The 22,028-nt window shown below is 50.7% G+C and overlaps 1 protein-coding gene across 4 annotated transcripts in view; it reads right to left on the bottom strand.

The window, feature by feature from the left end:
• Positions 1-22,028, bottom strand: part of ABCC6 (ATP binding cassette subfamily C member 6) — a 59,681-nt gene that overhangs the window by 26,055 nt on the left and 11,598 nt on the right. For all 4 annotated transcript variants that reach the window (XR_008373415.1, XR_008373414.1, XM_053557319.1 and 1 more), the window contains exons 7-17: positions 20,948-21,079; positions 16,999-17,202; positions 15,205-15,382; positions 13,152-13,313; positions 9,843-9,935; positions 9,419-9,622; positions 7,208-7,354; positions 6,321-6,408; positions 3,792-3,867; positions 2,242-2,368; positions 1,860-2,036 (exon numbers count right to left, since the gene is read on the bottom strand). Coding sequence is in view for 2 of the 4 variants with exons in the window: in XM_053557319.1 (XP_053413294.1) it covers positions 1,860-2,036; positions 2,242-2,368; positions 3,792-3,867; positions 6,321-6,408; positions 7,208-7,354; positions 9,419-9,622; positions 9,843-9,935; positions 13,152-13,313; positions 15,205-15,382; positions 16,999-17,202; positions 20,948-21,079 (1,588 nt within the window). In the remaining 2 variants the exon portion in view is untranslated. The remainder of the gene's footprint in view (positions 1-1,859; positions 2,037-2,241; positions 2,369-3,791; positions 3,868-6,320; positions 6,409-7,207; positions 7,355-9,418; positions 9,623-9,842; positions 9,936-13,151; positions 13,314-15,204; positions 15,383-16,998; positions 17,203-20,947; positions 21,080-22,028) is intronic.

Raw genomic sequence — 22,028 nt, 5'->3', positions numbered from 1 at the left:
TTGACAATCATAGCTCATTGCAGTCCTGAACTCCTATACTTAAAAGTGAACCTCCCACCTCAGCCTCCTGAGTAGCTGGGATTACAGGCTCCAGACAGGTGCCAGCTCCATCTACATCTTTTCTAGCTACTTTAAAAACTACAATAAATTATCATTAACCACCATTTCCCTGCTGCACTATTGAATACTAGAATGTATTTCTTCTATTGTTTCATTCATTCTTAAGTCTGTTCATTCGTTCCATCAGTAATTGCTGTGGCTACTACATATCCAGCAGTGTCCTGGGCTCTGGGGACTCAGCAAGGAATAAAGAGTGGCTGCTGTCCTGAAGGGATCTTCTGTTCTAAGGAAGGTGGGGCCGGAGACAACCAGTACACAAATGAGTGAAATTGGGAGCATATTGGGGGGTCTTCAGTGCTGCAAAGAATTGTAAGGCATGAGCAGTGTTGCTGTGTTGGGCGAGGCCAGGGAAGGTGGCAACGTCAGGGATGAGCCATGGGGACTCTGGGTGGTGGTGGGAGAGAAAGGACAGCAGGTGCAGAGGCCCTGAGGTGGGAGTATGCCCTGGGGGTCCAGGGAACATCATTGCAGACTCATGAGGCTGGAGGGAAGCAGGAAAGGGAAGCGTGATGGGAGATGGGGCAGAGAGATGACAGGGCCACAGTGTGGGGGACCTTGCCAGGGACTGTCAGGATGTAGGCTTTGATGCTGAGGGGAATGGGAGACCCTGGAGCATCCGAGCAGGGTCTGACCTGCTGTATCTGAACAGAGCCGCTGTGGCTGCCACATTGAGATTAGACTATAGGGGTGGGGACAGAGACCAGGTGCCATCCAGGAGGCCACTGTGGTGGTGTGGGCAGAGTTGACAGTAGACAGGACCAGAAGATTCCAGCTCTGCTTCAAAGGTGGACCCAAGAGGATTTGCCAGTAGATTAGAAGTGGATATAAGGGAAGGAAAGGGAAAAAGGACCACACCGAGGGAGGATGGCTCTTCTGTCACCTGGGAGGGGCAGGTTGTGGGAGGACGGGGTTCTGGGACATCAGAGGCCAGTTTAGGATGTGACACGGCTGGGCAGATGCAGAGGGCAGCAGGCACCCCCCACCCTTCTCAAAACACTCTCCCTGGGCCTCCAGGATGCACCGTCATCTCCCCTGCGTGCCCCTTCTTAGCCACCTTTCCTGGCTTGCTCTGCTGTCAGCCCATCCGCGGGGCTCCAGGGACCCTCTCCTGGGCACTCACCCCAGGAAACCTCACTTATCTCCTGACTTTAATTCTTCCTACTTTTCCGTTGACAATTCTCTAATCCAAAGGTCTGCAAACTCTTTCTGTGAAAGGCCAGATAGTGATGATTTTCAGCTTTGCAGGCTGCAGGGTCTCTGTCACTACAGCTCGGCTCCGACTTTTGAGTGAGCAGCCACAGACGTCAGGTGAATGAAAGGGCGTGGCCGTTTCCCAGCAATGCTTTGCTTATAAATACAAGCAGTGGGCTGAATATGGCCTGTGGGTCATAGTTGGCTAACCCCTACCCAATCCATAACTCTAGATACGTCCCCATATATCCTGGTGTTGGACATCTTTGTCCAGACCCTTTGGTGAGGCTCAGAGAGGGAAGGCAATTTGACCAACGTCACCCAGCCGGGTAAGGAAGAGAGGGACAGGAGTCCAGGTCTTCTCACCGTCGGTGGTCAGAGAGCCCCTTACCACCAATCCCTGCCACAATGTTCTATCTACTCCTTTGTCTCTGTTTGCAATCACTTGTTAATAATTATTTGTTGATCATGTACTATGCAATTGACTCTGAAGCAAATGGCCCCACCTATAATTCGTCCCTGTCCCAAAAAAGCCTTGAGCCTCTCACCTGCTCCCCAATCGAGGTGTGGACTCCTGCATGGAAGCTGCCCACATCTGGCCACAGGGCACAGGCCTCCAACACTCTGTCTAGCCACGGTGGGTCCAGCTCCTGCCCGAAGCACACATTCTCCACCACAGAGGTATTCTGGACCCAGGCTTCCTGGGGCACATAAGCCACGGGACCCTAAAACAAAATGACCTTGGCCACAGGACAATGAGGACACAGAGGGAGCAGTGGAGCTTAGGCTCCCACTGGGTTCTGGGTGGTGGGTGGAGTGCGTTGGTTGTGAGCTGGGCTAGGAGGAGCAGGGAGGCACACCAGGGCAGGGGGACGTTCAGAATGGTGGAATTTGATGGTGAGGGATGTCCTGGTAGGCAGGTGGTCTCACCTTGATGCTCACGGACCCCTCTACCTTTGACAGCTCCCCAAGGAGTGCAGAGAGCAGGGAGGACTTCCCTGCCCCCACAGGACCAACGACAGCCAGCAGACAGCCCTGGGGCACGCTGAGATTTATCCTGTCAACCCAGGAGGAGAGAGATGTGTCCCTCATTATGGCTTAGTCTGCATTTGTGGTGAGCTCAGACAGAGCCAGGCCTTCTGGTGGCCTCTCCCCTGCGAGGTCTCTAAAAGGATTTACAGGGGTCTTTCTTCCCTTTCTCAGCCCTTGTCTGGCTATTTGAGCAGCCATCCCACTCATGTCTCTGTGTGTGCACACATGCACACACATTTGTACACGCACCCAAAGTACACACACGAGCACACATGCACACATAGACGCACGCGTGAACACAGCATACGTGGCTGCACGCACAAGCCAACACGTGCGCGCTGGCCCACTCGCACGCACGCACACACACAGCCCAGAGTGGCCTGAGGAGTCAGCGCTTGCGATAGGGAGGGCAGCTCCCTGCCCTCCTGGCTTCTGCCCTTGCCCCCGCCCCCATGCCCCCAGCCCCTCCTCTACCGTCCCCTGACAACAGGGATCTGTTAAAACCCAAGTCAGATCAGGAACCTCCCGGCTGTCCTGGCTCTGCCTTGCACCTCCTCCGTGTTTCTTGAATACAACAGGCCAGTGGTTCTCAAATGGGGGGGATTTTGGCCTCCAGTGGTCATTTGGCCAAGTCTAGAGCTATGTGGGGTTGTCACGAATGGTAAGGGTGCTCTTGGCATCTGGTGAGTGGAGTCCAGGGGTCCTGCTAACATCCTGAACTGCACAGGACGACCTTAAAGGGTTTCAGCCTCCAAAACAAACCCCGGAAACAAAGGGTTTCAGCCCCAAATAAGAACAGTGCCAAGGTGAGGTGAGAAACCTGAGTCCAGGCACACGCCTGCCTCAGGACCGTCACACTTGCTGTGCCCACGACCTAGAATGTTCTTCTCCCAGACACCTGGGAGGCTCACGTCTTCATCACACTCTCAGCTAGAGCACCCAGCCTTCCCTCACTACACAAACCATTGTGCTCTGTCCCCTTGCCCTGGTTTCCCATTTGCAACTCGACTCCTATCTGAATATTACCCCAAGAGAGCACAGAATGACATTTGATACAAATCCTGCCTAGGTGTTTTCTTTCACTTCTTGGGAAGTTTGGGGGCTGGCTGAGGCTTTTGGTCACAAATCCCCAGCTATAAAATTGGAGGCTAGAGGCGACAGTGACCTTGGGCCTGACACAGCTGATGAGGCTCTTCTTGGCCAACCTAAGAGCAGAGGAGTATCCTCCTCCTCTCCTCCCAGTGGAGTGGGGGCTCAGATTCCCTGTTCCTGGGGACACAGGAGCTCCTGCTTTTCTAAGACCCTCTCCTGCCAGTCCTGGGAACCTCCCTGGAAGGTGTCAGCCCAGCACACCCTCCAGCCTCAGGCTGGAAACCTGCACTCAGGCAGGAAGCCCCAGGCACTTTCTCCCTGTAGATGGGAAAGTAGTTACCAGCAGAATTCTGTACCTGTGGAGGCAGGGAGGGCTTTCCTGGGACCAGGTGAAGGTACCATCTTGTACAGTGATGCAATCCTTCCCAGCAGCTGCAGGGCACAGAAACTGGTCATAGGACACCTTCCCAGGTACAGTCCCAACCATCCCAGGGGCAACTGGAAATCTCTCTCACTCAGCAGGCTGCCCTGCTGCTCCTTTGCTGTGTGCCACCCTGCAAGGGTCTCATTCTCTCCCTGTCTCCTGCTATAATTCAGGGTGAGGTAAACCACTCACACCCAGGGGCCAATCCTGCCTTCTACCTATTTTTATAAACAAAGTTTTATTGGAACAAGCCACACTCATGCATTTATTTTAGTTGTGACAGAGGCTGTATAGATTACAACATATGCACAATCTTGGCCTTTTTAGAATAAGTTAGTAGGCTGTGATACAACTTAGCATCCAGTCCAGGCTTTCAGAAAGTAGAGGGGTGTTATTAATTTCACTGGGAAAATAGGTCTACTCAGACACATATGTTATCCTCACAACGCTGGGTCTCAGATTTCATCCGTACAACAGGGGAAGAATCAGACTATTTGTTCTTGATCTTGAATGTATATTTAGAATCACCTGGACAGACTTTCTAAAAATTGAAGCTCTCTATGGCTCAGCCCAAATCAATTACATCAGAATCTCTGAGGGACTTGGGGGAGCGTGTGAGCAGCTGGTATGTTTAAGCAGCTCCCCAGATAACCCCAGGAAGGAGTTAAAGATCCACCAACTCTCTAGGGAGGGTTGTCAGAAAAAGCAGGATGCCCAGTTAAATCTTAATTTCAGATAAATACTTTTATAGTATAAGTATGCCCCAAATATTGCATACGATATACTTATATGAAAAAATAAGTTTATCTGAAATGCAAACTTACCTGGGCATCCTGTATTTTTATTTAAAAATCTGGCTTCCTTACTCTGGGGGCTCATCCTTTCTTAATATCCTGAGCTGTGGGAAAATTCCCCATTTCCCCATCTGTAAAATGGGTGGATTGTAGAAGCTTCCACATCACAGGGCTGTCATGAGGTTAGGCAAGTTCATTACTATCTAGAGCACTCTCCCCCCAGCTTCATTGAGGTATAATCGACAAATAAAGATGATAAATATTTAGGGCAAATGACATAGTATCTGGCAAACATACACACTGTGAGATGGCTACCACAATCATCCACGCATCCACCACCATAGCTGGTCACTCCTTTGCGCAACCATGTGTGGTGAGGGCAACTGAAGCCACTCCATGCAGAGCACTCTGAAACATGCCAGCACACGACATGGCGACCACTCACTCAACATTCGCAGTCCTGTTTGTATTACTCTCACCCTTGCATACTTTTGGGGGGATGATCAGGGACCTTGGGAGAATAGGCAGGTGACTAGGTGTGTCAAAGTTGGAGATAAAACAACACCCAGGGGTCTCTGACCGAGGATCGTGTGGCCCTCCAGTAGAATGATGGCTCGGTCATCAGGGACCCTTGATTATTGATTAAGCAAATCCTGAAAAGCCATGTGCTCACTGTCCCTTGTGCAGCCCTCAGGAGGGTCCTCCCAGAGGTGGGCACCAGCCTGGAGGGGAGGAGTTGATTCCCAGGGCCACCCAGGTGGCAGTGATGACCTGGGACTGCAGCCTAGATTCTGGGTCTGAATCCCCAGATCCTGTCAGCTTGGCCAAACAAGGCTGTGTACAGCTGAGAATTTGTCAGAGCTCTGAGTAGTCTCAGCAATACCAAGTTTGGGTTACTTAAAGGCCTCTTTGCTAACTTCTGGATTTTTACCTAACGATTAAAATAATAACAAAAATGCATCAAAGACCAACTTTGGGTGGGGTCACGTTCTGAGTGCCTCACTTAAACTTATCCGACCCCCATGGCAACCCTACACTGTAGGTGCTGCCATGACTGTCACGCCCACTTTGCAGATGGGAACACTGAGGCTCAGAGAGATTAATCACTTGCCAAGGTCAGCCAGCTAAACAGTGCTGGGGCTGTGATTTGGACCCAGGCAATCCAATACCACAAGGCTGGACTTTTAACCACCATACAGCTGTTTTCCAGGTAAGCAAGTTGACCAGATTCCTCATTAAAACAAAGGAAGAAGGCCTTCACCTGGTCATGGGTCCCCTCTCCCTGCAGCAGCTGACATCACTGCACCCACAGGCATAAGATGAAAAATGCATGGAGCGGAAGGGGGAAGCCCAGCTGGCTCGAGTTCAGGGAGTCTCTCTGCGCAGTGAAGCAAGCCTGAGTCTCCGATGCTATTTTTTTGCTTTAGAAAAATGTCACCAGCTTATCACCTCAGACTTTCTGCAGGGGCGCAAAGACCTGGTCCATCAGAGTGTTCACTGCTGTACATCCAGAACGGCACCCAGTAGGTGCTCAGTGAGCAGTGCCTGAATGATTGGCAGAAAGAACAGCAGCACAGCGCGAGTGTCACCCAGACGGCGGGCACTGCGCGAGCCTACCCTACATCCTCACATCCCTCCCATTGGCTCCTGCTGGAGTCAGCACTCACAGCACTCAGAGGGACTCGAATCCACGGCACTAGGGTCAACTTCTTCCAGGCAGAGGAAGGCAGCCAGACGGTCAAAGGACACTCGGGCCTGGGGAAACCGAAGCCCCAGGTCACCCAGCAAAGAACTTAGGCTTTGGGCATCAGGGGTCTGGAGGTGCGTGGCAACAGCTTCCTGTCTACTAAGATCTATGCATTTGCCAAGCATTAGGACGAATCTCTCTGGGTCATGGCAAACAATGTACAATCAGGTGGTGACAGCGACAGTGGTGGTGATCTACCTCCTCGTTCCTGACAGCTAAATCGAAACAACCTGCCATTCTGCAGAGGTAACCTGGGGAGGCAGTTCTGGCTTTTCCAATAGCATCACCGGGCGATTACATAGAACAGTTTCAAACCTTGTCCACCTGGGGGCGCCCTTTCCACTCCCAACCCCAAATCTTTCCTTGGTGAGAAAAAAGGCAGTCCTTACAGGACAGATGGCTCAGTGGCGCGGCCACTGCTCATTGTCATTGTGCCCAAGGACACACAATGTGAAAGGACGTGAGAGGTGAAAGGAAAAGAAACAAAACTGCTCTGTATTAAAAAAAACACAGGGCAGCACCCGTGGCTCAACAGAGTAGGGCGCTGGCCCCATATGCCGGAGGTGGTAGGTTCAAACCCAGCCCCGGCCAAAAAAACTGCAAAAAACCCCAAGTGGAATACATTTTTGTGCATGGAATTGCTGGATGGATGAGCCTGCACCTTCTGGGGCTGAGGGTGGTCACAGAGGTCGCCAGGCTGCCCACTGGGCTCCCCACCCTTCTTGCCTCTTCCAGCTCCGCAACCTGCCCTCTCCTCCTCCTCTGGGGACAGCCACCACACCACCCTCCAGGATGGCTTTGCCATACCTGGACGACAGAGTGGATGGAGAAAGGCAAGAACGCCTGGGCCTTGTTGAGGATGTTGAGAACAGTGAGGGTCACAAAGGCTTTCTCTGTGTCCATGGCGTTCTCCTCGGCCACCAGCGTGTGCACAGCAAACACAACCAGGGCGACCTGTGGGGGAACACATAGGGGGACCATGAGATAGAAGAGCCTGGCTACAGAGGCCCGGCAAGCTGTGGTGCCTCCGAGGGCAACGTGGCCCGTCCACAGCCTCTATACGGGTCTTGTTGGTAATCCCAGCCCCACTAAGCCCTGTCCCCTTGCAGGTCATGAGCCATGCAGGCTTGCTCCAAGTACACCAGTGCCTTGATGGAGGGGTGAGCCTGCAGCCCACAGCTCTGGGCCTTGCAAACCCTTGGTTCCAGGCATCAGGGGACAGTGCAGTTTTGGGTCTCAGTAGCATTTTTTGTCTTAGACACAGGTAGGACTTGTGACCCTAAGATCCCTTGGAAGATGACCCAAAAGCTGCAGGTGGCAGCTCCTGAGGGCTCTTGGTGTTAGTGGCATTTGTGCTGCTCAGTGTCACTAAGGGATGGCTCAGTTCCCAGGGCTGGTGTTCTGGTTTTAGGTGTGACTCGATGATATAATGGCCACTTGGTGTAATGGTCAGTTGGTGTGAAGGTCACTCAGTGTGGCAGACACCAGTATGATGGTGACTCAGAGATCCTATCTGGGGAGTGAAGGAGCTGAGGAAATTTCACCTCAAAATAGGATTGCTTGGTATTAGGAATATTTAGAATTAGAGGCCTTTAGAGACATCAGGCCTGGGAAGGGACATTCCCTCCAACTGCATTACCAGATGGACCCATCAAAAGACTTCCCTTCCCCTTCCCGTTATCTCACCATACTGTAGGAAGGAAAAATCAAGAATGCAATCAGAGGCTCGGTACCCATAGTTCAGTGGTTAAGGCACCTGCACCTATACACTGAGGCTGGCGGGTTCGAATCCAGCCCAGGCCAGCTAAACAATGACAACTGCTACAAAAAACAGCTGGGCATTGTAGCAGGCGCCTGTAGTCCCAGCTACTTGGGAGGTTGAGGTAAGAGAATTGCTTAAGCCCAAGAGTTTGAGGTTGCTGTGAGCTGTGACACCATAGTACTCTACAGAGGGCAACATAGTGAGACTCTTTCTCAAAAAATAAATAAATAAATAAATAAATAAAATAAAAAAGAATGCAACCAGACCTGGCCCAAAGCATTTGAAGCATAGTCTCTTGGGTTAATTACAAGTCAATCTGTTTCTCCCATCCATTCATCCTTCCCTAGCAACCATTTATTGCCCCTGAACAAAATTACCTATACCCTTCATCTTCCCTGCCCCTCTAAAAGGAGGCCTAAAAATATCTGGGTCCCCCTGGGATATCAGGTAATCACTCTGTGATTCTTCCTGTGCACATAATGAACCCCTTCCTCTTATTAATCTGCCTTAATTGTGAGTTGATCTTCCAGCAAACTTTCAGAGGAAAGGGGGAGTTCCCCTTGCCCCCACAGGAGCTCTCCTGGTTTTAAGCTTTGGTTGATGACGCCCCCCATGGCTCTAGATCCCCACAGAAATGGCTGTCCCATGTCGCGGTGGTGCTTGTCACCTGGAGCCCTCAGTAATGTTGCTACCTGCAACTTCAGACCCCTCTTCCATGGGATCCCAGAATGACAAGTCCGACCCACGTCTACTATATGTTTATCTATAAGGCCCCCTTGGCACTGGCTGGGAAGAGTTTAGATTTTATTCTGGAAGCAGTGGGAAGTCATTGGAGGCCCATTCACAGGGCATGACTGAAGTCGGAGGTGTGGGTAATCCCGCAGCGATGTTTGGAATCAGAGAATAAGAGGGCGAGCAAGGTCCAGAGACAGAGCAGCTGCAGACCCCGAGGGCCGGCGTCAGGGACCCACTGCAGACTTGAGGCTCTACCTCTGAAGCTTCCTGCACCCTTAACGACCTCTCCACATCTCCATGTCACTGAATGCCTGTAACTCTCAGAAAGAGAGTGGCAGGCCTTAGCCACTGTGCCCTCAGGCAGGGGAATGACCTGAGTGGTCAGCTCATGTAGCACACAGCAGGGAACCCAAGAGGACAGGTATGTTTGGATGGACAGGGTAGAAGGATCCAGGGCTCCACCTATTTCACCCCCAGCTCCCTCCCCAGTCGTACTCTGACAAAGCCCAGAATGACATCACCAGAAACGTGGACACTTGGAAGGACACCAGCGACACAGAGAAGAGGAGGCCGGAGGTCTTCAGAGCACTCAGCTCCCTGCCCCGGATGCACAGGACTCTCTGCAGAAAGGCTTCCTCCCAGCCATGGGACTTGAGGATCCTCATGTTCCTGAGGATGGCGCTGGTGAGCCGGGCCCTCGCGTCCTTCTGCCTCATTTGCTCTTCCTGGGACACAGGAGGGAGGAAAAGGGCCCAAGACAGGGACCGGCTGGACTTCTGCCCAGCAACCCGACAGCCAACCTTCAGCAAGTTTCTCTTGCTAAGCTGTGTCCTCCTGTCTGCCCCCAGCACCTCAGAACATCAGCCTCGCTCCGGCCACGGTTACCTCCCCTGGGGGCCCCCTCCCTTCTCCTGCCTGGCCTGTCCCTTCTTCCAAAGGTCAAACCTGATGATGGTTCCTCTTCTTGGTGATGAAGAAGTTCAGAGGGAGCAGGCTCATGAAGACAGCGATGGCAGTGAGGGCGGAGGGGCCTAGGAGCTGGGGACAGAGGGGACGGTGTATCTGAGATCCCGAGAGAGCCCAGGTGCAGACCCAGAGTGATCTGGTCAGACTTGGCTCCTAAGATGGGGGACGTCAGGGACCCTGGTAAGGGGAGCCACCAGGGCAAAGGGGCCAGAACTCAGTGTGTGGGGGTCTATAGAAGTTGACACCTGCTGGAGACGGGGTCTTTCAGTGCTAGGGAGGGAAAGGATTGCTTCCCACAATGGGGAGTGGGCATTACACTCAAGACAGGTCATACATACATACAGCCAGGGGTGGGGGAACTGTGCTTCTGGCCATGATGGTGAGGTTGAGACCTCCAAACCCCGGTTCAAATCCTGACTGACACTTGCTAGACTGGGCTGTGACAAGTCACTCACCCTCCCTAAGCTGCAGTTTGTCTGTGAAATAGGAGTAGAGTCATTCTCATCACTTATTACACTTAATTATCATCCTAGTCTTCACTTTACCCTGCAGGAGGGTCGCCATATTTAGCAAATAATCACATAGGATACCCAGTGAAATTTTAATTTCAGGATAAGAGGGAATACGTTTTTGGTATAAGTATGGTCCATGCAATATTTGGGACATGCTTATACTAAGAAATTATTCTGTTTATTCGAAATTCACATGTAACTGGAAGTCCCGTCTGTTGTCTGGCAATCCTATGTTCTCCCCCCCCCCCCAAAGCTTTGTGACTTTGTGACAGCTAAGTTCCTTCTTCACCTTTGGTTTTTGTATCTGGACAGAGGTAGGGAGAGGTAGAACGAATGATTTTTAAGTTATTTTCTGAGATTCCTTCAGAGGTCATGTGGACCTGCTCGCTAGATAAGTCCCACCACATCTCCAATCTATAGGCCTCAGTTTCCCCTGTCGGCCCTTATAGAACCCTATTTTCTATTTCCAGGCACCCAGCAGGCCAGTTTGTTTCATTTATGTGGCAATGGCGCCATCCAGTGGCTGAGTGGAGAATTGCCCAGAAGGCGAACACCAGCCCACCTTGCAAGAGGTTTGGAAAAACACTCAAAGAGACGTGAACAAAAGGTTAAACTCTTACCCGCAAAAACAGTTATCATCAACTGTACCAACCCTAGAGTCCACCCCGCCTTAACCAGGATTTCACAATGATGTCAAGGACTGTCTGCCAAGAGGCAGGAAAAGTACACCGGGAAAGTGATGGGTGTAGTATCTGCAGATATCTCATTGGTTTTGTCCAATTCTCATCCACACGGGGCATGAATCTGCTTGCTCAATTGCTCCACATTTTCCCAAGTGTCCTTTCTCTCTTCCTTTCTTTATGCCTAAGAATTATAGCTAACACTTATGTGCTGCACACTGTCTTACATGTACTTACTGTACGTATGGCGAGGCCCTGGAATGCAAGGTAAACGCATCAGAAAAGGTCCTGGCCTCATGTTCTAGCAAAAATAATGCTATGCACATGCCTTAGATGGTCTTTGGGAATAGTCAGCACTTAAAACGCTGTGAACTGTGGCATGTCAATCCCTCTACCTGCTTTGTATAGCCATGGATGGTATAAGGATTTTTAATGATTTTGACATAGTTGAAGAAAACTAAAAGAAGGACGCTATTCCTGACACATGAAAATGATTTGAAGTTCAAATTTCAGGGTCTATAAAAAATGTTTTATTGGAGGACATCATGCCTGTTTGATTATTATCGTCTGTGGCCACTTGTGCAATTCAAGCACAGAGGTGAGTGGTTGTGAGAGAGACCATACGGTCCCCAGCAGCTAAAATATATGCTATGTCTGGGCGGCGCCTGTGGCTCAAGGAGTAGGGCACTGGCCCCATATTCTAGAGATGGCAGGTTCAAACCCAGCCCTGGCAAAAACAAAACAAAACAAAAAACCTGCAACAATAAAATATATGCTATCTGTTCATTTATGGAATAGGAATAACAGTACCGACAAGTACCCACAGAGCACACCTGTGTGCCAGACACCGTGTTAAGGGTCTCACATGGATTAGCTCATGTGAGACCTCAGCAACTCCAGCGCAGGGCCTATGGCTCCTGGGGTTCTCATTTAGGATGAGGAAGTAAGGCACAGAGAGGGCGAGTGCCTCGTGCAAGACTTGACAGTAGTCAGTGGTAAAGAGCGTGATTTTATTTTATTTATTTATTTATTTTTTTGAGGCAGAGCCTGGGTAGAGTGCCGTCGCGTCACAGCTCACAGCAACCTCCCACTCCTGGGCTCAAGCGATTCTCCTGGCTCCGCCTCCCAAGTAGCTGGGACTACAGGCGCCTGCCACAATGCCTGGCTATTTTTTGGTTACAGCTGTCATTGTTGGTTGGCAGGTCCTGGCTGGATTCAAACCCACCAGCTCAGGTGTGTGTGGCTGGCACCTTAGCCTCTTGAGCCACAGGTGCCAAGCCAAGAGCATGATTTTAATCTGGGAAGTCCTGACAGGATCTGATTTTATTACTACTAATAAAAAAAAAATCCTATACCACAAAATTAAACAAAGGAAGTCATACAAAGTCCTGTTTTTGCAAGTTTTTATGTCTAATGGCTACTTTATGGTTTTTTTTTTTTTTTTTGGAGGCAGACTCTCAGTCACCCTGGGTAGAGTGCTGTCCGACTCTCACTGTTACCCTGAGTAGAGTGCCCTGGCATCATCATAGCTCACAGCAACCACTGGGTTCAAATGATGCTCCTGCCTCAGCCTCCCAGGTAGCTGGGACTACAGGCACCCACCACAATGCCCAACTAATTTTTCTATTTTTACTAGCAACGGGGATCTCGCTCTTGTTCAGGCTAGTCTCGAACTCCTGAGCTCAAGCAATCCACCTGCCTCAGGCTCCCAGAGTGCTAGGATTACAGGTTTGAGCTACAATGCCCAGTCTTCTTTATACTTTTTGAAGCCTCAGTCGTGATTATTTCCCCAAAATGTTTTCCCTCTTTTGTTGTTGTTGATGATGGTGGTGCCCCAGTGTCACTGGTAACTTCAAAACATGATTAATCTACCTACTGGGTACCCTGATAATACACTAGGGAAATTCCAATGTCATCATCATTTTCCTGAGGCCCAGAGAGGATGAGCTGATGGTAAAGTGAAGACCATCGCTATCTAAGACAATTCCCATCACCTCAGCCCACAGTGTGCAGATGGGGACAGGCTGGAAGGAGGAGGGGCAGAGGAGGCAGAACATTCACTTCAAATCCTGTCTTTCTCTGCCCTCCCTGTGCACCTGCCAAAGATACACGAAGCAGACCACGATCCAGATGACAGGCAGCCACAGCCCATTGAGGTAGATGATGCTCTCTGTCACCCTCTGCACGTCCACCGACACAAGGTTGACCACATGGCCCACTGTGCTGGCCTTTCTGGAATTGCTGGACAGAGCCAGGACCTAGGCAGGGTAGGAAGAGAAAGCAGAGGATGGAAGGTGAGAGGGGAGTCCCTGAGCCAGGCCTCTTTGCCCTCAGAGCCTCAGTTTACTCATCTGTGCAGTGGGTGAGTATAATCTCCTGAGCTAATCTCTCAGGCTGTTGTGAGAAACAGAGAGGTGACAGAAGTGAAAATACACTGAAATTCCTGAAGCACTGGAATAGTTATAATCAAGGAAAATACCCGGTTAAGGATAACAGTGGTCATTTGCCGAGTGCTATGTCCTGTGCTGTGATGCTCACCGCTACCTTACCAATCAGGAGCTACCATAGTTCATTCAATCTAAAATGCCATAGAGAAAATACTGTTTTTGTATCACTAAGGAAAATGTCATTCCCAATTAAGACATGTGAGGCACAGATAAGTTGAACTACTGCCCGAAGGCAGAGGGCTTGTAAGCGCCTATAGCAGGACTGAACTTGGGATGCCTAAGACTAAGCATGATAAGGACATTTCATGTGCTTCTCTGACACCGACCTGAATCTCCAGGGGCCTCAAATCTGCCCTAACCCTGGGGTCACAGTGGACCCCTGCCAGCCTGTTGAAGGCTAAGTTCTACACGTGATCTTCTCTCTCTCCGCTGAGTGTGTGAGGGAGTGAGCCAGGAATGTTGAGTGTAGAAATTCTCCACCTAGCAAATATTTATTGTTTATTTATTTTTTGAGACAGAGTCTCCAACTGTCACCCTGGGTAGAATGCTGTGGTGTCCTAGCTCACAGCAACCTCCAACTCTTGAGCTCAAGTGATTCTCTTGCCCTAGTTTTTCTATCTTTTGTAGAGACGGGGTCTTGCTTTTTGCTCAGGCTGGTCTTGAACCTGTGAGCTGAAGCTATCCACCTACCTGCCTCAGCCTTCCAGAGTGTGCTAGGATTACACGCCCGGCCTACTTAGCAAATTTTTAAAGAGCACTCACTGTGCGCCTCACACTGAGAGCCCAGCTGTGAACGATGGAGATAGTGGGTGGAGAAAGACAGGAGTTTGCAGTGGGGACCACAACTCAGTAAAGATCTGCAAAATTCATTCTTTAATGGCAATGATAAGGGCCATGAAGGAGCAGCCCAGAGGGTCCAGAGGAGGGCTCTGACCTCAACAGGAGATCACAGGGGCCTCCCTTTGGGAGGGCAGTGGGCAGAGCCATGCCAGTGGGCTCAAGAAAACATGTGGACTTACCAGAATGGACAGGTCACAGCCAGCTTTGCCATGCTTAGGGGACACGAGCCTGAAATAGTACTCTGGCATTATAGCACTAGGACCCATCCTGAGGCCATCCAGGAGCTGGCCTCTGTCCCCTCCTCCCTGAGGTCACTGCTCAGGTGCGAGAAAATGATGAGACCTACATGGGACTCTGAGGTTCTGAGCCTCACAGGGCCAATATTTCTCACAGCAGCAATCCATGGGCTCAGTGTCCATGCCTGAAAGTCACCGTGCTGGGGACCAGGGGGGGCATTTTTACCTCGGGTCTTGCTGCCTGGCAACACACCTTTATCCAGTCCCCGCACAGTGGAAGTTAACCCTTTCCCCTCGAGGGCAGAGTGGAAGCTAATTTGAGGATGAGGAGTGGGAAGGGTGTCCAGTTAGCGGGAACAAGGGCAGAGAGCTCTGAACTGGGAGGGGCCCAGACATGTTTAAGGAACTTGAAAGGAGACCTGTGTGGCCTCTGGAGGGTGAGCACGGGAGGAGGAGGGTGTGTGTGTATGATGTGATCAGAATGGAGAGGCGCCAGGGTCGTATCATCCAAGGCCTTAAGGAAATAACTAAGAAGGTGAGAATGCAGGTGTGAGTGATTCTGGGCAGGTAAGAGCCAAGTGCACGCTCGGCCCCAGGTGAGTGACACAGCCCCTCCCAGGGCTCACCTTTCGGTACACCAGGCCAGTGAGGGCCGTCCGCAGCCGCATCTGCAGCACCCGGAGCCTGTACATGTGCTGCTGCTCAAACAGCGTCTGCAGGCAGGCTGAGAGGAGCATTAGCACTGCGAGGAGGCAGCCCTTCCAGGCAGGGGGCTCGGGGTCACCAATAAACGCCAGAAAAAGGCTGGTGGAAGAGCACGAAAAGGGACAGCCAGTGAGAGGAGGTGCCCTGGGGGGTTGCCTTTGCCCAGGCCAGGCCAGGTGCAGAGGATTGGTCAGTGTGGTTGATGGCCACGGTCACTTCCCCACTGTCCACATTCCTTTGTATCAAGAGGGAATCAAGAGCGTTTTAAGCCCAGTGTGGGATGATGGCTCACAATCCTAGCACTCTGGGAGGCCAAGGCGAGTGGATCACTTGAGCTTAGGAATTCAAGACCAGCCTAAGCCAGAGCAAGACCCCGTCTGTACCAAAAATAGAAAAAATAGCCAGGCGTTGTGGCAGACGCCTGTAGTCCCAGCTCCTTGGGAGGCTGAGGCAAGAGGACCGCTTGAGCCCAGGAGTTGGAGGTTGCTGTGAGCTGTGATGCCAGGGTACTCTATGGAGGGTGACAAAGTGAGTCTCTGTCTCAAAAACAAACAAAAAACCTAACCCTCCATTCCGAGGAATGTGACTGTATTTAAATAGGTGATTAAGTTTAAATGAGGCTGTTAGAGTGAGCCCTACTCCAGTCTGACTGGTATCCTTAGAAGCAGAGATTTGCACACACCCAGAGACACCAGGGGGACACACAGGGGACACGGTGAGGAGGACAACTTCTGCAAGCCAAGGAGAGAGATTTCAGAGGAAACCACCGTGCAGGCACCTGATTGTCAACTTCCCACCTTTGAGACGATACATTTCTGTTGTTTAGCCACACCGCTCTGCGGTGCTTTGTTTTGGCACCCGGCAGACTCTAAACACACCATGCCTCACATGCGGACTAGACACACAACTGGCTTTGGCCAACAGCACACAGCGGAGGAAAAAGTATTCGGCTCTGAGCCCAGGCCTCCAGAGAAAATGCTCTATTTCTTGTAATCTGCCCAAGTGGCCAGAGGAACAAGCCTGAGTTAGTCGTTAGGAGGATGGGAAATGGCGTGAAGTAGAGATGAGCTGCCCCCGCCAACCCAGCTGCAGACACGCGAGTGAACCCAGCCAAGGAAAGAACTGCCCAGTTGGGCTCAGCCTCAGTTGCTAACCCACATTATCATGAGTTACACAAATAAATGCCTGTGTTTTTTTTTTTTTTTTTTTTGAGACAGAGTCTCACGCTGTTGCCCTCTGTAGTGTGCCATGGCATTACAGCTCACAGCAACCTCAAACTCTTGGGCTCAAGTGATTCTCTTGCCTCAGCCTCCCAATTGGGGCTACAGGCGCCTGCCCCAGTGCCCAGCTATTTTTCTGTTGCAGTTGTCATTGTTGCTTAGCTGGCCCGGGCTGGCTTTGAACCCACCAGCCTTGGTGTGTGTGGCTGGCGCTGTGACCACTGTGCTACGGGCACCAAGCCAATGCTTTTAAACCACTTGCTTTTGGGGCATTTAACAGCAAAAGCTAAAACTGATACAGATGAGGGTGCACTCATTTGTCCTCCCAGGGGTCAGTCACTTTCTCTTTAATCTTTTCCCTTCCTCAGCTTCTCATCCACCCTCTGGTGTCCTGAGCACCAGCTGTATAGGCAGAGGCAGGAGCTGAAGCCCCTGACCCCGGAAGGATTCTATGAAGGAACCACCTTAACAAATAAACCCGAGGCCCAGACCTACCTGAGCAGCTTGGGGACAGCAAACCTGAAGACATCACCGATGACAAGGCTGAGCGTTGCCAGGAGGAAGGTAGAACGGAACACCTGCCAGGTGGCCCTCAGCAGTGGCCCCCGCCGGCTCTTCTCCTGCTGTAGGAAGGCCTCTGTCTCTGGGGCCTCCACAACACCACCTTCTTTCCTTTTAAATGCCGTTGCCTTGGTGTGCCTTAGGCGAGAGGAGAGAGCAGCTCTGGATCCTGTCTTATACTCTCAGCTGTCGGCAGCAGGGCCAAACATTAAAAGAGTTATTTTCCCAGCAAGGACATGGGTGGGTGTGGATCCCACTTGGCTTCCTCACCTGCTCTTCCTTTATCACCCAGAGGACCCACTCAGGAGACAGCCAGGTGGGGGCAGGGCAGAGGGGCAGCCCCGAGGCCTTATGTGCATGCATGTGCCCAGAGCACCTACCATGTGCCAGGCACTCCTCAGTACTTCCAAGAACCCAGCAGACCAGGTGTTGTCCTCATTTCACAGATGAGGAAACTGAGGTGCAGTTGACCTTGTTCAAAGGCACACAGCTGAGAAGAACTGGGGCTGGACCCCAGCCCTCTGCCTGCTGAGTCTGTGTGATTTTTGATCCCTCATTCTGCCATAAGGGAAAGGCCGGGGTGACACAGCTGCTGCCAGCCCAGATGCTGTGTGGTCTTGGGCAGTAAGACCTCTGAGTCCCTTCTGGCTGACAGCCTATGGGGCTATTAGTAACTTCAGCCCCCATTTAGACAGCTGTGACTTGGGGCCAGCTGCTGAGATCAACCTTTCATAAGCACACGATGCTTTCACTTCCCTGACAAGTGGGTCCTATTAGGCTGCCCATTTTACAAAAGAGGAAACCGAGGCTCTGAGAGGTGGTGGCAGCTGCCTGAGGTCACTCAGCAAGGGCAGAGCAGGGCTTTGAGCCTAGATACCCATTCATGCTTCACACAGTGGTGCCTCCTTGTGCACCAGGGACCACCCCCAATTCCCCACCATAAAAAAAAAGAAAAAAAAATCTCTGGTGAGCTCAGGTGACCAGCTGTTTGCTAACAAGGCCTATGTCCTTGTCCTTGTCCCTCATTCCTGGCCTGGCTTATTGTTTGGTTTAGCATCCAGGGCAGGTCTCGACTCAAGTGCCAAGAAGATGTCACCTCCATGAAGAGGCCGTGCCTGACCACTCCGCTGTTTAATCTGCTGCCTTCACAGATGTGCCCACTCTCTCCAGCCCTGTCCTTAGTTGTCTTATTAGAACCCCAGGAGGACGGACTCCGTGCCTGTATTTACTACCTCGTCCAGCTCCTGAACACCACAGCAAATGCTTGTCAAATGAATAGGAAAAAAACAGGTGGAGTGATGTGTGCAAAGGGCCTGAGAAAAGTGCCCAGCACATAATGTTATAAAAATGTATGGGAGGGGAGGAAGGAAGGAAAACAGGAAGGAAAGGAGGGAAGGAGGAAGAAAGGAAGGAGCTTGGTTGAGTAGATGGAACCTGGCTTGGACTGGGCGACTAGAATTCAAATGCCCGCTCTGTCTCTTCTCTGACCCTCAATGTTTTCATGTATAAAATGTGGTGGGAGAAGAGATGACCATGAAGGCCTTTTTCTGGCTGAATACTGTGCCCAGTTCTGCTCTAGCTGTTCACTCCAGGAGTCAGTGTGTCCAGCCTACAAGTCTTACCTCCCATGAAGGAAGATCTCCAGACCAGGGTCTGGCCTTGGGACGGAGGACCATTTAGTGCAGGACTCACAGATGACTACAGGGCAAGGCAGGGGGTGTAAACAGGTGGCATGGGCAAGGTGTAATTCAGGGGTACAAAAGGGAGTCATGGAGACTGTGCCAAACCTGAAAGCACATGCCCTGTCCCATGCTGTGGCCTCTACCCAGATCAAATCTCCTGTGGTCATGTGGCCCAGGGCTGCCAGATCTACTTTGAGACCAGAATCCTAGACTTTTATGTGATATCTCCAAAGTTTTAAATATTGGCAATATACTAGAAAAAAAAAAACAAAAGAACCCAAGCAAAACACCACATAGGGCCAAACAAACTTTGTGGGCCTGATTTGGCTAGCAGATAGCTGGTTTGTGACCACTGAAGGTGACAGTCCTCTCCCTTCCCCCAGTGGTTGCAAAATACTTCAGAAATAAAACCAAAGTTCTCCCTGTGTGTAATCAGTTAACTTGAAAAATGACTGAGCTTGGTCTTGGTGTAACCTTTGCCTTTCTTTCTATCAATTGTTTACAGCAGGATTCCGAAACCGTTCCAGAGAATGTTTCTCCCTTCTAGCTCCAGTGTTGAGTGACTTACAATTTTTGCAGTGGCGAGGCAGGCCAGGAGTTGGAAGAGAGTGATTGAACCCCCAAAGCCCTTCGGAGAGAATTCTGCCACTTCTGTGAAGTCTTTTAAGAGTGAGGGCAGAGGGCAGTGCTCGTAGCTCAGTGGGTAGGGCGCTGGCCACATACACTGAGACTGGAGGGTTCGAACCCGACCCAGGTGAGCTAAACAACAATGGCAACAACAAAAAAATAGCTGAGCATTGTGGCGGGCACCTGTAGTCCCAGCTACTTGGGAGGCTGAGGCAGGAAAATAGCTTGAGCCCAAGAGTTTGAGGGTGCTGTGAGCTGTGACACACAGCACTCTACCCAGGGCGACAGCTTGAGACTCTGTCTGATAATAAATAAATAAATAGGGAAGGAAGGAAGGGAGGGAGGAGTGAGGGCAGCACAGCAGGAGACACCTGTGGTGAGAGAGAGCTGATAGTTTGGTTTACTGACGTTACTTACCCTCTTTGGAAAAACACACCCCAGTCCTTTAGAATAAAGAGCCCTCCACTCTGATACAGCTGGGACCACCAAGTATGGGCCCAGCTCCAGTGGGAATGAGATTGGCCCCTGATAAGCACATAACTCAAGCCAGGCCAATCAGAGGCCTTCCTGGGGATTTTCTATATGAATGTTAGGAGAGAGAGTCTCTTTCATTCTATTGGGGTTACTGAAATGGCATGGCAGGGACAGGCCTTATGAAGAGACCAAGACACAGGTAACAGCTGAGCTGAGAGATAAAGGTAGAGAATCCTGACATCCCATGAGTCCCTAGATCCAGCCATACTGAGCCTGTAGTCTCTCTCTCTCTGCCCCCTCTCTTCTAATTTGTGGGGTTCAGCCATCTGCAATGACCACCACAAAACCCAGAGGATGCAGAGGAACCCTGTAACTCTTCCCCCAGAGCTAACTTACTTTTTCGGTTCTGTCCCCATCCCCTGAAACACTGAGGTCCAGGGAGGTTGAACAACTTGTCCATGGTCATCAGCTACTCAATTTTATCTAATCCTTATTTTACCAGAGTTTCTCAAATGAGGTTCCCAGGCTCCAAGGGCTTCACAGAGGTTTCCAGAGATGCCTCTGATGGCAACAGTGAGACAGAGTGGACAGCTCTAAAGATCTTGAGATTTCCTAGATAACTAATACGTATTGCCTGAGCCCTTACCATTTTCAAGGAATTGGCTAAGTTCTTTTCAATAAATCTTCTTCTTTCACCCCCACAAACTATGAGCTAGGGACCAATGACATGCCCATTGAACAGATGAGAAAACTGAGGCCCTGGGAACTACTCACTCGGGTCACATAATGAGGGAGTAGTTGCCTGCATATTACAGGCAGCCATTCAACCCTCCACCCACAGTTGTAAAATACCCCTTCAATTTCCCACCTGTAGTTTCCCCAGGAGAACTTGCCTCCAGGCTCTGCTGAGGGCTCCCCATTGTGGGTCTCCCTTTAGGACATGCAAAGTGCCCTGGGAGGAAAGCTTAGTTTCCACTTAGTGGGAAGAGCCGGAAGGCAGAGGAGGGTGGCAGTGGAGCCCAAATGGGGTCAAGGCTGGATTGGGGGTCAAATGATGATCCTGGCCACTTGGGCTGACCTCTTGCCCTCCACACGCTCACCACTGGGCTGCATTGCGGTTCCTGGTCCATTCCTTTTCAAACTGGGAAACGAGTTCTTCTGAGCTGTTTTCTTTCCCAAGTGACCAGAGGTCTTTTGGCCCCAGTGGCCTCCTGTAGCCCCTCCAGACCAGCCTGTAAAAGAGGGTCACTGGGTCAAGGGCCTTCTACCATTCACCACTGTGGGCAGCTGTGTGACCCTGAGTAAGTCATTTTACTTCTCTGTGCCTCTGCTGGGTAAAATGAAACCAATGAACTAACCCTATCTAACATTTTTGCAGGGTACTTCTCAGTTCACAAAGGTCTCATTTAATTCTCACATAAGCCTAAGTAATAAAGGTAGATAATTACTATATTTTAATTGAAAATTGATAATTTATAACTATATGGAGGGTAGATTATTGCTGACCCATTTTTCAGAGAAGAAAAAGCCATAGAGGCTCAGATTAAGCGATTTAACCAAGGGACAACCTGGTGACAGGGGAAATAGGCCTCTCCCCAGGAATCAGAAATCTAGGGTCCAAAATTGTTACTGTGGAGGAAACATAAACTCCCATTCACTGCTCCAGCCACCAGGCCTCAAGATCTTTGCATGTGCTTGTCACTCTGCTTAAAATTCTTTTCCTGGCCCTCCTCACCTGGCTATATATTTTTTCACCTGCTTATTTCTTACTCATCCTTCACATCTAAGGTTAGACATGACTTCCTTAGGAAAGCCCACTTTGACCCCCCAGCCCGAGCAGATTCCATCATAAATGCCTATAGTTTCCTGAGCCTCTTTTTCTTTTTGAGACAGAGTCTCACTCTGTCTCCCTAGCCAGAGTGCAGTGACATCATCATAGCTCACTGCAACCTCAAAATCCTGGGCTCAAGTGAACCTCCTGCCTCAGCCTCCCAAGTAGCTGGGGCTACAGGCACCTGCCACAGTGTCTGGCTAATTTTTCTATCTTTAGTAAAGATGGGGGTCTTGCTCTTGTTCAGGCTGTAACTCCAGAGCTCAAGTAATCCACCTGCTTTGGCCTCCCATAGTGCTAGGATTAATTACAGGCGTGAGCCACCACACTCAGGCTTGAGCTTCTTTTTT

The sequence above is a fragment of the Nycticebus coucang genome, chromosome 12, assembly GCF_027406575.1.
Source record: "Nycticebus coucang isolate mNycCou1 chromosome 12, mNycCou1.pri, whole genome shotgun sequence".
NCBI lineage: Eukaryota > Metazoa > Chordata > Mammalia > Primates > Lorisidae > Nycticebus > Nycticebus coucang.
This window is presented reverse-complemented; position numbering and strand designations above follow the sequence as displayed.